Source organism: Hipposideros armiger, unplaced genomic scaffold (assembly GCF_001890085.2).
Source record: "Hipposideros armiger isolate ML-2016 unplaced genomic scaffold, ASM189008v1 scaffold_621, whole genome shotgun sequence".
Taxonomy (NCBI): Eukaryota; Metazoa; Chordata; class Mammalia; order Chiroptera; family Hipposideridae; genus Hipposideros; species Hipposideros armiger.
Window position 1 is genome coordinate 1,145,507 of NW_017731971.1, and position 14,801 is coordinate 1,160,307.

Consider the following 14,801-nt stretch of genomic DNA (forward strand, 5'->3'; position numbering starts at 1 on the left):
TCAGTTAGATGAAGAAAGTGATAATGGGGAACAGAGGGAGCTGGGAAAAGTTATCCCACCACATTTTGAAAATGACGGCGCTGGAGCCGACGCATCCACACTTTCAAAGGCTCCTCCACAGCTTCTCTTAGATCCCGCCAGCAGAGAACACCAGAGAACTTGAAAGCCGGGCAAGGTGAGGAAGGGGGCTCTCTTTTTTTTGTGCGACTTCGTTTCGCTCTCCCCGGCATGTCCCTTTTATTTTGGCTGCGCCTACAACTCCCAGAATGCAACGCGGAACCAGCTAGCAGAACCGAGGTCTGTGATTGGCGAAGAGCGCTGGGCCAATCGGAGGGGTTGTTGTTCCACGGTCCAGGAGAACCGGTCCGGGAGAGAGGAAGGTGGCAAGATGGTGTTGGAAAGCACTATGGTTTGGTGAGTAACTACCTTGGGGCCCCGTGAGGGGCGAGAGTGGGTCGGGGACGCGTGTCGCCTGGAGGCCGGGCGGGCCTGGGGTGGGAGCGGGGGTTGATGCGCGAAATGCGGCCTTGGGCCGGGGAGGAAAGCGCTCCAGAGACTCCCTGAGTCATCCCGGGGCTGGGAGCGGACAGGCCCGGGGGACCCCGGTTAACCCGCACCCCGCGGACAGTCATTGGCCGGCCGACACCTGCTGCCTTGCTCTGTTCCAGCGTCGTCTTCTTTAGAGCAGCCCCAGTTTTGTGTGTAATCAGAGTCCCGCTTCTCTGACTCAGCGTGGGAGCCTTTTGCCCACCTCTCCTCTTCTCAACATAATAGATGTTAGGAAGAGAGGCTGTGAATCCCTTCCCGGCCCATTCACGCGTCTCTAACTCTCCTACCTTTCCCTGTGGCATCTTCAGAGGTACTGTTTACAGAGTGTTTTCTGTGTGTCAGGCACTCATTTACTTTATCTCACTTAAACCTTACAACACTTCAGGGTAAATAGCTCTTCAGTTTACAGGTGAGGATACCGAGTCTCAGGAGTTTTAAATGACTTACCCAACGTGCTACAGCTAATTAAGTGGTGGAGCCTAGATTTAAACCTAGGACTCGCTGGCTTAAATGGTGAGCTGGCTGCCTTCATTAGTCTCAGACTTGGGCTGAGTGGCTACGATGAGTTGGATTAGAAGCTGAGGACACTGGCTTATGCAGCGTTTCAAGAGTTTCTTCAAAGTGTGAGCACAGAATATAATACAGAGTAGTACGCAAACACACAAATCGCCATTGGGATGAAACAGGGTTTTCTTTTGGTGGAGGATAGCATTGCCAAATAAAATATAGGATGCTCAGTTATATTTGAATTTCAGATGAATAATACTTTTGAATTTAAATATGGATATAACTATGTCTCAAATATTGCACGGGACATACTTGTACTAAAATGTGACTTGTTGTATATCTGAAATTCAAATTTAACTGGGAGTGCTGTACTTTTGTTTGCTAAACCTGTCGACCTCTGGGAGAGAGCATCTTAGCGGAGAAAAGGAGGCAGGGTTTGGAATCCAGAAACTTGTTTTTAGGTGCTTCCCACTTTGCGTGTTCTTGAGAATGTGGTAAATCTACATAGAAAATGGGAACAATAGTAACATCCACTCTCCTTATAGCACAGGTAGGTAAAAATATATGTGATGGTTCTCTGTCAGCTGTGTAGCACTGGGCATATGTTAGTCGCCATAGCACTTGAGGAGTCCTCAAGAAAGAATTTAGTGGGGCCTGAAGGGACTTAGACAAATGTTGGGAAGGAGAGGCCTTTAGTTAGGAGGAGGGGGGTAAACCTGCTATGATGTAAGTGCTCAGGGATTAGGAAATTGACTAGTGTGACTTCATTATAAGGTTGTTGATTTAAGGTGTTTCTTTTCTTTCTTTTTTTGGAAACGTAGATGGGACCAGGTAGAAGACCACAAATGTAAAGTTAAAGGTGGTTGAACTCTGCCCCGTACCCTTCAACAGAACTGCTGAAAAACTTCTGAGGGTGATGGAGGCAGAGCTGCATACAAAATGGTGTTTAATAATATTGATCTGGCGTGGTAAAGGAGGAAAGATTGGCCCAGAGGGATAGGTTGGTGGCTTACTGTGATAGCCCAGGCACAGAATAATGATGAGAGCTGCTCCTTTTTTCTGTGTGGCCTCATGCTTTGCTTTCCTCAGAATTCTCTGGAGTTTATTGAAAATTGCAACTATTTGACTATGGTTGAGCTGCTTGAGTCAGACGCCCAGCCGGTGAACTCCAGGCATCTGTGTTCTTTTTTTAAATGAAGACTTTATATTTCAATAGCTGGATAATACCTCAGGCCTTATTTTGATAAAAATTTTGTTGGGAAAAATTACATACTGTTGTGCAAAAGTACTCACCAGAAATACATATATTAGTTCAGTCATATAAAGTTCAAAATCGGGGAAATTAAACAAGGTGTGTTTTAGGGATGCATATACAGGTGTTACAGCACCTGTGTTTTTAACACCATCCCCACTACCGTCTCCCTCCGGTGCTCTCCACGTCAGTCTCCCCGTCTCTCAAGCCGCCTTTCTTACTCTGATGCCGTTCCTCCAGCCCTCCCTCGTCCATCTGCTGGTCTTGCCCATGATCCTTACACTTGGTGCCATTTCATCGGGATGATCCTCAAAGCCTCCATTGTTTTTTATATTTGGACTCATCCGCCATATTTGAAGCTACAGAGGCAGTTACTTCCCTGCTGGGGGAATAACCTGAAACAATGTGTCAGGGACAAAAGAGTAATAGTGCAAGATTAGTGGAGTGAGCCCTGGACCTCCTTTACATAGATTGCTTTCACTGTTAGGACCAGTCTGTTTCATGCTTACTGTCAGGCACTGTGCTAAGTACTTTCCCTGCATTTAATCCTCACAGCAGCCCTATAGGGTAGGTATAGTAAAACCCGTTTTACAGATGACATAACTGGACCTTAGAGGAATTAAGTAGCTTCCTTAGGATCATAGAATTAGGAGGTAGCAGAGTGGGGACTTGAACCTGTGTCTGAACACTGCCCTGTACTCCCTTTTCTGCTTCGCCTTCCAGTAGCTTCTGTTTTTTTTTTTTTTTAAGATTTTTATTGGGGAATTGGGGGATGGGAACAGTGCTGGGGAATTGGGGAAGGGGAACAGACAAGTTGCTGTCCTTTTGTTCTTCAGTCTAGTTGTGGAGGACGTTGCTTCACTGGCCCAAGTTGGCACCATCATTGCGCTCTTCCCGGGTGAGGCACATCAGTCGCCGGCTTCTGGACGGCTGCTCACGCTGGCTGCTGGCTACTCAGTGTAGCCCATGGCAACCCACTGCCACAGGGGCTGCAGCCTACGCCGTCGCTGGCGAGTCACGGCAGCCCAGCTCCAGGTTGAGCTGTTGTTCAGCATCTTAGCTGTGGAGGGCAGTGTCACTGGCTCTCATATGTGGGATCCGAACCGGGGCCCTCCGGTGTCCCAGGCCAGCTCTTAACCAACGCGCCACTCGGCCAGCCCTCCAGTAGCTTCTTAATTACTGCTCTTCGTCATTTTTGGTTTGTATTTATTGGCAGGCAGAGAATACTAAAGAAGAAAATTGCCGCCCAAGCCCATATTTTGTTTGCTCCTATAAATGAGGTGTCTTATCTAGGACACGGCTTCCTTCCATCATCAGCTGGAATCGTTGACTGTTAGAGTCCTGAGGGACCTCAGGTCATCAGGAATTGATCCTGTTCAGGGGCTTGTGTAACTGCTCCCCTTCCCTGCTTTCTTTTGGTCTTTGGGAAACTGGAGCTTGTATTTCGTATGATGTGGATTCATGTAGACGGTGAAAAGTTGCCCGGAAAGAAGAGGTCAGACCTCAAACCCATGAAACCTCATTTTTGCAGTTCAGTCCAGATGAAGCTGTTACACTTTTAACCAGATGCTTTCCTGCACTCGGTGCTGCCAAGTGTGTTGTTTTATAAATATTTTTTAAGTCGGCTTCATTTCCTACCTTTGGAATACTCCCATTTTAATGGCGGACTTAGAATCCATGACGATGTTTGATAACCCTTAAATGCACCTTATAAAAAGGTGATTGAGGTACATCAGTAGATCGCAACCTTGGGTGCTTATCAGAATCACTTGCGGAGTGGAGATGTAAAATATTTTTCCCCCTTTGGTTATTTTGAGTCATTAAGTCTGAGGTAAGGCTTGGTCATCTGTATATTTAAAAAAGAAAAAAAAAAAGTCGCAGGTGATTCTGAGTTCCACAGAGACCGAGAGCCACTTACACCCACCATGCCCCTCCCAGGAGAGGTGTGGAAGGAAGTGGGGATTCCCAGAACTGGAGAGAATGCCTCAGACCCTACACAATGTGTCTCCTCTGCCCTTCACTCCTAATCTGACAGCGTGGACAACAGTGAGTACATGAGGAACGGGGACTTCTTACCCACGCGGCTGCAGGCCCAGCAGGACGCCGTCAACATAGTGTGTCACTCCAAGACCCGCAGCAACCCGGAGAACAACGTGGGCCTCATCACACTGGCCAAGTACGTGCGGCAGAGGGGGCGGGGCCTTGGCAGGTGGGTGAGGCTGGCCGCTTTTCTGGGCCGCTGCCTTCACTTTTCAGTGTAAATATAAAGAGTAACTTGTCATTCAGCTGAACTTAATACAGTTGTGAAGCCAAATCTCCTGGGGGAAAGTTTCATAGTTTTATTTTAAAGTCAGTGAAAAATGATTTGGGGTCAGAGCCCCAGAGCTTATATCACACATCCTTTAACCCCGAAAGTGTTGCTTTAGGAATTGATAATCCTCAAATGAGTAACCGCCCATCCCAGTATACATGTTGGCTGGAAAATGGGTCTAGAAATGGGGAGGGTGGGAGAGTCGAGTCCCACTGTTGTGAACGACTTTCGGCCCTGCGAGCAAGATAGTGGGAGAGGAGTGAGGGGCGGACACCGGGAGGAAGAGGGCCTGTTTTGTTCAAAATTAAGCACCCCTTAGTTCTGTGCCTCACATCTACTAAACACTAGATGTTTTTTTTTCCAGTTTTACTGAGATGTAATTGGCATATAACATTGTATAAGGTGTACCATAAAATGATTTTGTCGTGTATATACACTTGACCCTTGAACACACGGGTTTGAACTGCGCCAGTCCACATATATGCAGATTTTTTTCAAGAAATATATAGTTGGCCCTCTGTATCCCTGGGTTTCTCATCCATGGACTCAAACAATCGTGGATCAAGAGCAGTAGTTTTGATCTGTCATTGGGAATCGCAGGTGCGGAGGGCCGACTGTGTGCATTGTTTTAGGCCATATTATGTAGGACACTTGAGCACCCGCAGGTTTTGGTAGGTGCAGGAGTCTTGGAACTCATGCCCCACAGATACCGAGGGACTGTAGTTAAGGTTTTGGGGAGTCAAAGGTTATACATGGACTTTGGACTGCACTGGGGGGGGGGAGGTCAGCACCCCAACCCCTGCGTTGTTCAAGGGTCAACTGTATTTTGAAATGATTACCACAGTTCACATCAACATCTCACATAGTTATTTGTTTTTCCTTGTGATGGGAGGAATTTTAAGATCTCTCTAAACATGAGATGTTTGGTTAAGAAAAACAGAGATTACGGTTATGATCCAAGTCTCTAAAGAAAAGATGAGTTGAACAGAGTTTGGAGGCACTTGTCTTGACCTGAAGTCTCAGAAATGCTTTCCCCACATCCCAGTGACTGTGAGGTGCTGACCACACTCACCCCTGACACCGGCCGCATCCTGTCCAAGCTCCACACTGTCCAGCCCAAGGGCAAGATCACCTTCTGCACCGGCATCCGCGTGGCCCACGTGAGTCCTGGCCCTGAGGGTCTGCCTCCAACACCTTTCATTTCTCCTCTGCACTCGAGCTAGAACCAGAGCCAGGGAAGAGAGAGGACATAAAGAAGTGGAAAGGAAGTGGTGGGGTGAAGCCCAGGGTGGGTGAGGATTGTGAAGGGAGGTCCCTAGAATGCAGAGTGAGCCCCACTTCCTCACCCACAGCCAGCGGGGAGGGCAGAGGAGAGGGTTGGGCCATGTGTGAGCGTGACGGTGGGCTTGAGACTCATGGCAACGGTGGGAAGCAGTGCGACAGCAGAGAGTATGGGGCCTCTGGCTGACACTGGTCCGTCGTCCTCCTGCACAGCTGGCGCTGAAGCACCGACAGGGCAAGAACCACAAGATGCGCATCATCGCCTTTGTGGGGAGCCCCGTGGAGGACCACGAGAAGGATGTGAGTCTGGCAGCGCACGTGGGTTTCTGCCTTGGGGACAGGGGGACCCGGGGAGGCCAGCTGACTTCTGTGCGCTTCTGTGAGGTGTGTCACTCCCTGCGGGATGGACCAGCCTTCCTCATCTCTCTCCTCTTCTTCCCAGCTGGTGAAACTGGCTAAACGCCTCAAGAAGGAGAAAGTAAATGTTGACATTATCAATTTTGGGGAAGAGGTGAGTAAGGACTGGTTCTGGGCCGTCCTTACCCAGAGGATAGCCTGTACCGCAGGAGGGGCGCTGCAGACAGGACTGAGGGCGGGGAGCGGGGAGCGGGCCGGGAGGCAGACCTGTGGTCCTCCCTCCCCCAGGAGGTGAACACAGAAAAGCTGACGGCCTTTGTGAACACCTTGAATGGCAAAGATGGAACCGGCTCTCATCTGGTGACAGTGCCTCCTGGGCCCAGCCTGGCCGACGCCCTCATCAGCTCTCCAATTCTGGCTGGGGAAGGGGGTGCCATGCTGGGTCTTGGTGCCAGTGACTTTGAGTTTGGAGTGGATCCCAGCGCTGATCCTGAGCTGGCCCTGGTGAGCAAACATGGACCTCACACGGAGCCCAAGGGTCCTCCTTTGTCCTCTGCTGACACACCCGCACGCCACATAGCCTCTCGAGGGCTACGCAGCCCTTAGCACCCTCGCCCACCTTCCCAGACGCCCGTGGGTCCTCTGCCCCATAATTCTGTCTGATCTCTAGGGTGCCAGTGCCAGGCTCTCGTTCGCGTCTCCTGGTCACACCGCACGTTTCTTTCAGGGCCGTCCTTTAGTCCTGCGTCACCTCTTTGGCTTCTTCCCCATATACGTAGGGCAGAAGCTGCCCCATGTGCTGCTTCCCCCACCCCCAGCGGACTTCCCCAGGGCTGAGGGGGGAGCGGGTCCAACCTGTCTCCGCCCTTTGCCAGGCCCTTCGCGTTTCCATGGAAGAGCAGCGGCAGCGGCAGGAGGAGGAGGCACGGCGGGCAGCTGCGGCGTCTGCCGCGGAGGCCGGGATTGCTGCGACTGGCACTGAAGGTGATGGGGTGAAATCTGGGGTCCCGGGACCGCAGGGCGCTTGCTCGGTGGGAGTGGGAGGTCTGCAGTGTGGGGGATAATGGGCTGAGGGTGTGGTTTGGGGGTTCTGTGGAACATGGCACCAGTCCTGCTTTGCCGCCCTCTCCGTTTCCCAGACTCAGATGACGCCCTGCTAAAGATGACCATCAGCCAGCAGGAGTTTGGCCGGCCCGGGCTCCCGGACCTAAGCAGTATGACTGAGGAGGAGCAGATTGCGTATGCCATGCAGATGTCTCTCCAGGGTGCTGGTGAGTGGGGCCTGGGTGGCTGTGCTTGGGCCCAGGGCCTGGGGTGGGAGTGGCACTGAACAGACTGACCTCTTTTCCTCAGAGTTCGGCCAGGCGGACTCAGCTGACATTGACGCCAGTTCAGCCATGGACACATCCGAGCCCGCCAAGGTGAGGGCCGGTGACGGCTCCCTGCCCCCATCAGGCTTGAAACCCCCTGTGTTCCGATCTCAGCCCTCTCGGCCTGGGACGTTTCTCTCCCGGGCTCACAGATGAGCTCTGAGGAGCAGAAGGAAACAGACAGCTGGCTGTGTGTTTCTTGTGTGTCAACTTTGCAAAGGCTGCAGAATACTGGTAGTCAGAGCTGGGGAAGTATCCTAGTATTCTGTAAGCTCCCTTGCTGGTGGGAGCAGTCTGGATAGTCTGTAGGACATCATCCTCCCAGGAGAGTGAAAAAGAAAACGGGAGCGGGTGTCTGCTGGAGGATACCTGGACGTGATTGCGTCTGTTTCTACCCTCTGAGCTCAGGAAGCAAAGCACTCGGGCTTCTTCCTGCTCGGTCAGTAATCAGTGTTTGCATTCGTACCACATATAGGCACTGGGTGTTTCCTGAGTCTCCCTTCCTGCCCTTGGCCGAGGTGCCCGAACCCCAGACAGTCGGGCGGGGAAAGGGGCTCAGGCACCCGCATGCGCACTGCTCACACTCGCTCCCCACCCCCCCACCCCGCCTGAGCTGCCACTGCCCTTTTTCAGGAGGAGGATGATTATGACGTGATGCAGGACCCCGAATTCCTTCAGAGTGTCCTGGAGAACCTTCCAGGTGTGGACCCCAACAATGAGGCCATTCGAAATGCCATGGGCTCCCTGGCGTCCCAGGCCACCAAGGATGGCAAGAAGGACAAGAAGGAGGAGGAGAAGAAATGAGACTGGAGGGCAAGAATAGCTGAGCCTGCTCAGGGCTGCCCTGGTGGGCGGGACACAAGGCTAGATAGGTTGGTTATCTGTACCATTTAAGCTAAATAAAGCTGTCAACTTTTTTTTTCTTTTTTTTTTTTTTCTTCAAATAGTGGTTGCTTTGGGTGAGAGGGAGGCTACATGGCATGAAAGACGGCCTCCCCGGTTGAGTTCTCTGTGTCTGCAGTACCTGGGCTCTGACTCCTGACTTGCTTACCTTCCTCCTGTCTCCATCACTGACTCCATAACCGCAGTCCCTCCTTACTTTTCTCCTGCCCGGGAGCTATTTTACTTTGGCCTCAAGAGGAGCTTTGCTGAGAGTCACTGTGTTAGGCACCAGGGCCACAGAAGTGACAGAGTCCAGGCCAGGGCCAGAACGTAAAAGAGCAGTTGCACATGCCTGCTAAGTATCCAGAGGCACGAGCAAGGGCCGAGGCTCACAGCCTCTGGGAAGCCTCCTGGAGGCGATGTTTGAGCCCTCAAATGACAGAAAGTTCATCAGCCAATGAGGAAGAGATGGGGGTGCTTCCAGTCAATAGGAACAGTATGTGCTGATGGCCTGGAGGTGGTTTGGAGGAACTGAGGGGCACAGAGACTGGTCGGGTGAGCAGCAGGAAACAGATGGGGGAGCAGGCAGCAGTCATCACAGATCTGGAATCCTCGACGCCCAACTGACAAGGTGGGGTCTGAAGCCTCTGGATAAACATGCTTCTTGGAGCACCAAATTTAGAGGAAGGATGTTTGTATACTGGAATAAAATGCAACATTCACATGACCCCCCTCGGCTTACCTATTTAAAGGGGTAATAATACTTGACACATAAAGTACTTAACCTATATATAAACGGTGAAGCATAAAAACAAAATGAGTATATCTGAAGCCACTCAAATGTAATGACCGAGTGCCGATACCCCGTGGACCCACCTCGCCTTTCTCCTCAGAGAACTCGCACCCTGGATTTTGTTTATTGTTTTGTTCCCAGTTTGCTCATATACATGAGTTTTGCTAGTTTTTGAGCTTTATAAAAAAGTTTTATACTGTGTGACTTCTGGGACTTGGATTTTTTTAACAAACGTTTCATTTCTGAGGTTCATCAAAGTTGTTGCATGTAAGGTGTTTGTCCATTTCTCGTGGTCGTCTAGCATTGCGTTCTGTGACTAGGCTACAATCTGCACTTCCCTGCTGATGGACATCTGCTTGGTGCCAACTACTCTTCTATTATCAACAGGGTTACAGTGGAGTGTTTTGTTTGCTTTTTTGTTTTTTTAAATCTCCCTTGATAACACCTGTGCAAGAGTTTCTCTAGGTGCTTTACAGGATAATGCCACGTTGTTTTTCAAAGTGATCCTACCAGTTTGCATTCCTGCAGTATAAGAATTCCTACCACCACATCGTTCCCTTTGCAGCCCTTGGTATTGTTACTGTTCCGTAAGGCTCCTTAATTTCTGCCCATCTAGTGAGGATGAAAGGATAACAGTGTGGTCTTGACCTGTACTTCCCTGATTACTGATGAGATTGAGCGTCTTTTCATCTATTTTTAAATAGGTCTTGATATTTCCATGTTTGTGAAATGTCTCTTCATGTCTTTTTATCCATTTTTCTATTGGGTTGTCTCTTTATTGATGTTCTGTACGAGTTCTTTATTGTTGATACTGTCTTTTTTTTTTTTTAAGTTTTGGTTTTGTTTTTTTTTAATTGGGGAACAGTGTTTTTCCAGGACCCATCAGCTCCAAGTCAAGTAGTTGTTTCAATATAGCTGTGGAGGGCTCAACTCAGTGGCCCATGTGGGGATCGAACCGGCAACCTCGGTGTTATGAGCTCTGTGCTCACCAACTGAGCTAACGGGCCGTCCTGATACTAATTCATTATTGGTTCTATATGCTGCAAACACGTTCTCCCCGTTTGTGACTTGTCTTTTCACATTCTAAAAGGTGTCCTTCAGTGAACGAAATTCTCTGTCACATTTCTCAATATATTCTTTCGAGGTTAGTGATTCTTGTGTCCAGCAAATTCTTCCAGAGGTAGAGAGAAACTGTTTTCTTTTTAAAGTTTTATGGTTTTGTTTTTCTGTAATGGAAAAACTCAGATTTTTCCTTCGTGAGTAGGGAAAAGCCCAGTTCTTGCCCACTGTGTTTGTCTCCCAGGGGTCTCTTGTACCACTCACACAGAACACTTCTGTCACTTCTGGTCACCAAATGTGTGGGTATTTTCCCCACACCAACAAGCAATTCTTGGACACCAGCTGGGTGTCCAAGAGTTCAACTCCATTCTGACACTGTGTACACGGAAATAGTGTCAGATTCCACAGGTTAGGGGCTCAGTCCCATAAGACTGCCCCCTCCTTTTACATGCCAATCACAAGACCAGGTTGCCACCTGTGCTTCTGACCAACTGGCCTGAGATTGGAGGCTCCAATGACCCCTTCCTTGGGTTTTATTTATTTGCTAGAGTGGCTCATAGAACTCTGGAACACAGGTTTACTGGTTCATTAAAGGATGTGATAAGGATACAGGTGAATATTTAGGTGCAGAGATGCGTAGGGCAATGTATGAGGGAAGGGGCGGGGCTCCCATCCCTCTCTGGGCCCACTCCCTGCACCTCCACGTGTTCAACCCAGAAATCCCCTGCAGCCGGTACTTTTGGGACCTTAGGGAGGCTTCTTCACATAGGCATGATTAATTATTAACTCCATTTGCAGCCCTCTCCCCTCTCTGGAGAAGGGGGTGAGAGGGGCTGAATATTCCAAGCTAATCATGGTCTTTCTGGTGACCAGCCCCCATTCAGGAGCCCATCCAGAGTCACCTCATTAGAATAAAGATGTAAAGATGCTCCTACTTAGGAAATGACAAGTGTTTCAGGAGCTCTGTGCCAGGAACCGGGGCCAGACACCAATACATATATTTTCTTTTGTCACACACATTCCCATAGAAATTCCTTATTCCATCTAGAAGTGATTCAATCTCAACTTTCTAATATGGAAAAGCACATTGGTTAAAGCACTGTTTGCTGAGCTATGGCGTCTTTTCCCAGTGATCTGCAGTTACTCCTGCCTGGGCCAAGGTTCTGTGAATTTCATTTCCAGTATCCCAAAGTCAGACCCTAAAGCCCAAATGTAATCAAGGTTCCCCAGAATGAAGCTAGAAGCATACTTGGTGCTTCCATTATTATCTGGATTCCATTTCTGAATGATAAATTTGTAGATCCTTGTGTCTCAATTTTTTAGGAGATTAGTATTGGTTTGAATCACATATTACTTGAAAGAAGTGGCCCATCCTTTGGGCTTGGGAATCTTTTGTAGGACAGTGGTCACTTTGGCTTTCCTGGGCCTGGGTGTGGTTCCCCAAGCAAAATCATGTTTTGGCAGAGCCTGCCCATCAAGTAATGACAGGACTTGTGTCCCAGTCTCCTGGTCCCCTCCATGCCAACTGGGTGACTTCAGTGTTCATGAGGGTGACTCAGCCAGTGGCTTGGCCTCTTCCAGTTCAGAGATCTCACCATCACAGCTCACTTTGTCACACAGCCACACCCTGGCTCACGTCCATCCTTAAGAAATGCTCCCTGCTGAAGTCAAATATTTACTTGGCCCATGGGCCCCCGTCTTCTCCACTATCCCCCTTGGATATTCCCTGCACACTTTGCAACAGTAACTGTGAAGAAATCTGTGTACAGTCGGGCACCACTAACATTTCAGACAGTGATGGACCGCATCTGCAGTGGTGGTCCCAGGAGGTTATCATGAAAAATTCCTGTTGCCTAGTGACACTGTAGCCTTTGTGACGTCATGGTGCAATGAATCACATTTTTGTGGTGATGCCGGTGTAAACAGACCTACTGTACTGCCAGTCATATAAAAGTACAGCACATACAATTATGTACAGTCCGTAATACTTGATACTGATAATAAGCTACTGTTACTTGTTTATGCATTTATTGTACTATACTGTTTATTGTTATTTTAGAATGAACTCTTATCTACCTATAAAAAAAGTTTGCTATAAAACAGTATGCCATATTATGTCATCAGCTTCACATCTCATGTTGTCTGCATCTCTTGATGGCATCATTTTCTCTTGTGCCTGATTTCATCTCGTGTTGCTTTGTATGGTGACATGCTGTACAGGCTTGTAGCCCAGGAGCAGTAGGCTGTCCCATACAACCTAGGTGTGCAGTAGGCGACACCATCGAGATCTGTGTGTGTGTGCACGCTGTGATGTTTGCACGACGAAAATTTCTCAGAACGCACCTGTGTCATTAGGCAGTGTGTAACTGTGGTCTTTGGGTAATTCCACATTAGGAATTTAAATAATCAAAGACATGGAAAAGACATATATAAGCTTGTTGAAAAACATGGGAAACAACCTAATACCAATTATGACACATTACTATGGAATAATACCATAAATTCCACATTTATTTTGGAAAAACACTTCATGACATTGGATATCTGATTGTAATATTAGCTAATACTTACATACCATATGTATCAGTTACTGTTCTAAATGCTTTCCAAGTTTTAGATCATTTAGTTTTCACAACAACCCTGTGAGGTAGCTGGAGCATTATTAATCGTTTTTTTTTTTAAAGATTTTATTGGGGAATTGGGGGAGGGGAACAGTGTTGGGGAATCGGGGAAGGGAACAGACAAGTTGCTGTCCTTTTGTTCTTCAGTTTAGTTGTGGAGGATGTCGCTTCACTGGCTCATGTTGGTATTGTGATCATTGCGCTCTTCCCGGGTGAGGCAGTCATTCACTGGCCATTGGACGGCCACTCCCGGCAGCCCCCGGCAGCTCATGCTGGCTGCCAGCCACACATGATAGCTTATGCACACACTGCAGCCTACACCGTCGCCGGCGACTCACGGCAGCCCAGCTCCAGGTCAAGCTATTATTGACCATCTTAGCTGTAGAGGGCAGTGTCACTGGCCCTCATGTGGGATCTGAACCCAGGCCCTGCTGCTCAGAGCTGGTGTCCCAAGCCAGCTCTTAACCAATGCGCCACTCGGCCGGCCCTTAATCCTATTTTATAATTAAGGGAACTGAAACCCAGAAATGCTAGGTAGCTTTACTCTATGATGATGGTTCTGACGATGGTGTGATCCATGAACCCGTCCCCAAGACCCTTTCAGGGGGGCTGTGCAATCAAAACTATTTTTATAATACTGTGACGTGATTTGTCTCTTGCACTGACACAAAAGCCGCGGGGGTAGAGCTGTCGGTGCCTTAGTACAAATCCAAGGCAGTGGCACCAGACCATACTGGTGGTGGTTGTATTCTCGACCCCCACATGCACATGTTTTTTTTAAAAAAATGGCCTTGATGAAGCCGTAAAACATTAATTTTATTAAACCTCAACCCTCGAGTACACATCTTTAACATTTTCTGAGCTATAGTGGGAAATACACACAGAGAACTTTTGCTGTGTCCTGGGTCCAAGGATTGTCTTGAGGAAAAGCACTTGTGCAACTGTGCGAGTTGTAAGATGAACTAGCCACTATTTTCACAAAACAACATTTTTACTTAAAAGAATGACTGCCAGACAAACTATGGTTATCCAGACTTGGGTATTTATTTTTTCCTCAGATTTTATTTTATATTCGAATATCATATTTTGACCAATACTTGGGAGGTCTTCTTGGGAAGAGCTTCCTGGGAATCGAATGCAATTAAAATAGGAATAAAATAACAAGGCCATTATCGGATAAGTAAGGATAGAAAAAGCAGAACAATATGACAAATGAATTAAGACTATTATGATAATGGCATAAAATGAAGCATTGTTTGAACTATGCACTTTATGCACCTCAGAGCTATGAGAGAAAAGTAACTTCCTATCCTGAGAGAACAAATTGGATGCAAAATAAAATATTGTAACTGAAAACACATGAGAGTAACCCAAGATGTGTTTTTCTAATGGATTCCATTAGGACACCTAAAAATCACTGGGGATTCAGCCAAATGTCGCTTCTGGGTCTACGAGACATACTGGTTCAGTGCATCTTGGTTAGGGTAATTAATCTGCATTTTAAATCATCCTCTCAGGTAAAACTGACATATGATATTTCAATGCTCACACTTTATTATCATATTATATGAGAGAGGAATGGACAATTAATACTTTTCTTTTTTTTTTTTAGCTGAGCCCTCAGCTTGGGCCGGGCATCAAACTGCTGTTGCTCAGATCTCAAACTCTTGAGCGAGCTCTTAACCAACTGAGCCACTCGGCCGGCCCACCAATTTATACACTTTTTTTTTCTTTAAAGATTTTTATTGGGGAATTGGGGGACGGGAACAGTGCTGGGGAATTGGAAGGGAAACAGACAAGTTGCTTTCCTTTTGTTCTT

The 14,801-nt window shown here is 48.0% G+C and overlaps 1 protein-coding gene across 1 annotated transcript; it reads left to right on the top strand.

Annotated features, from left to right (window-relative positions):
- The first annotated feature begins 331 nt into the window (after positions 1–331).
- PSMD4 (proteasome 26S subunit ubiquitin receptor, non-ATPase 4) lies at positions 332–8,544 on the top strand. Its single transcript, XM_019625309.1, has 10 exons — positions 332–414; positions 4,344–4,484; positions 5,665–5,779; positions 6,114–6,200; positions 6,343–6,411; positions 6,546–6,761; positions 7,133–7,241; positions 7,397–7,528; positions 7,611–7,678; positions 8,261–8,544. Exons 1-10 carry the CDS (start codon positions 389–391, stop codon positions 8,429–8,431), a joined length of 1,134 nt encoding a protein of 377 aa, XP_019480854.1. The 5' UTR covers positions 332–388; the 3' UTR covers positions 8,432–8,544.
- The last annotated feature ends 6,257 nt before the right edge of the window (positions 8,545–14,801 follow it).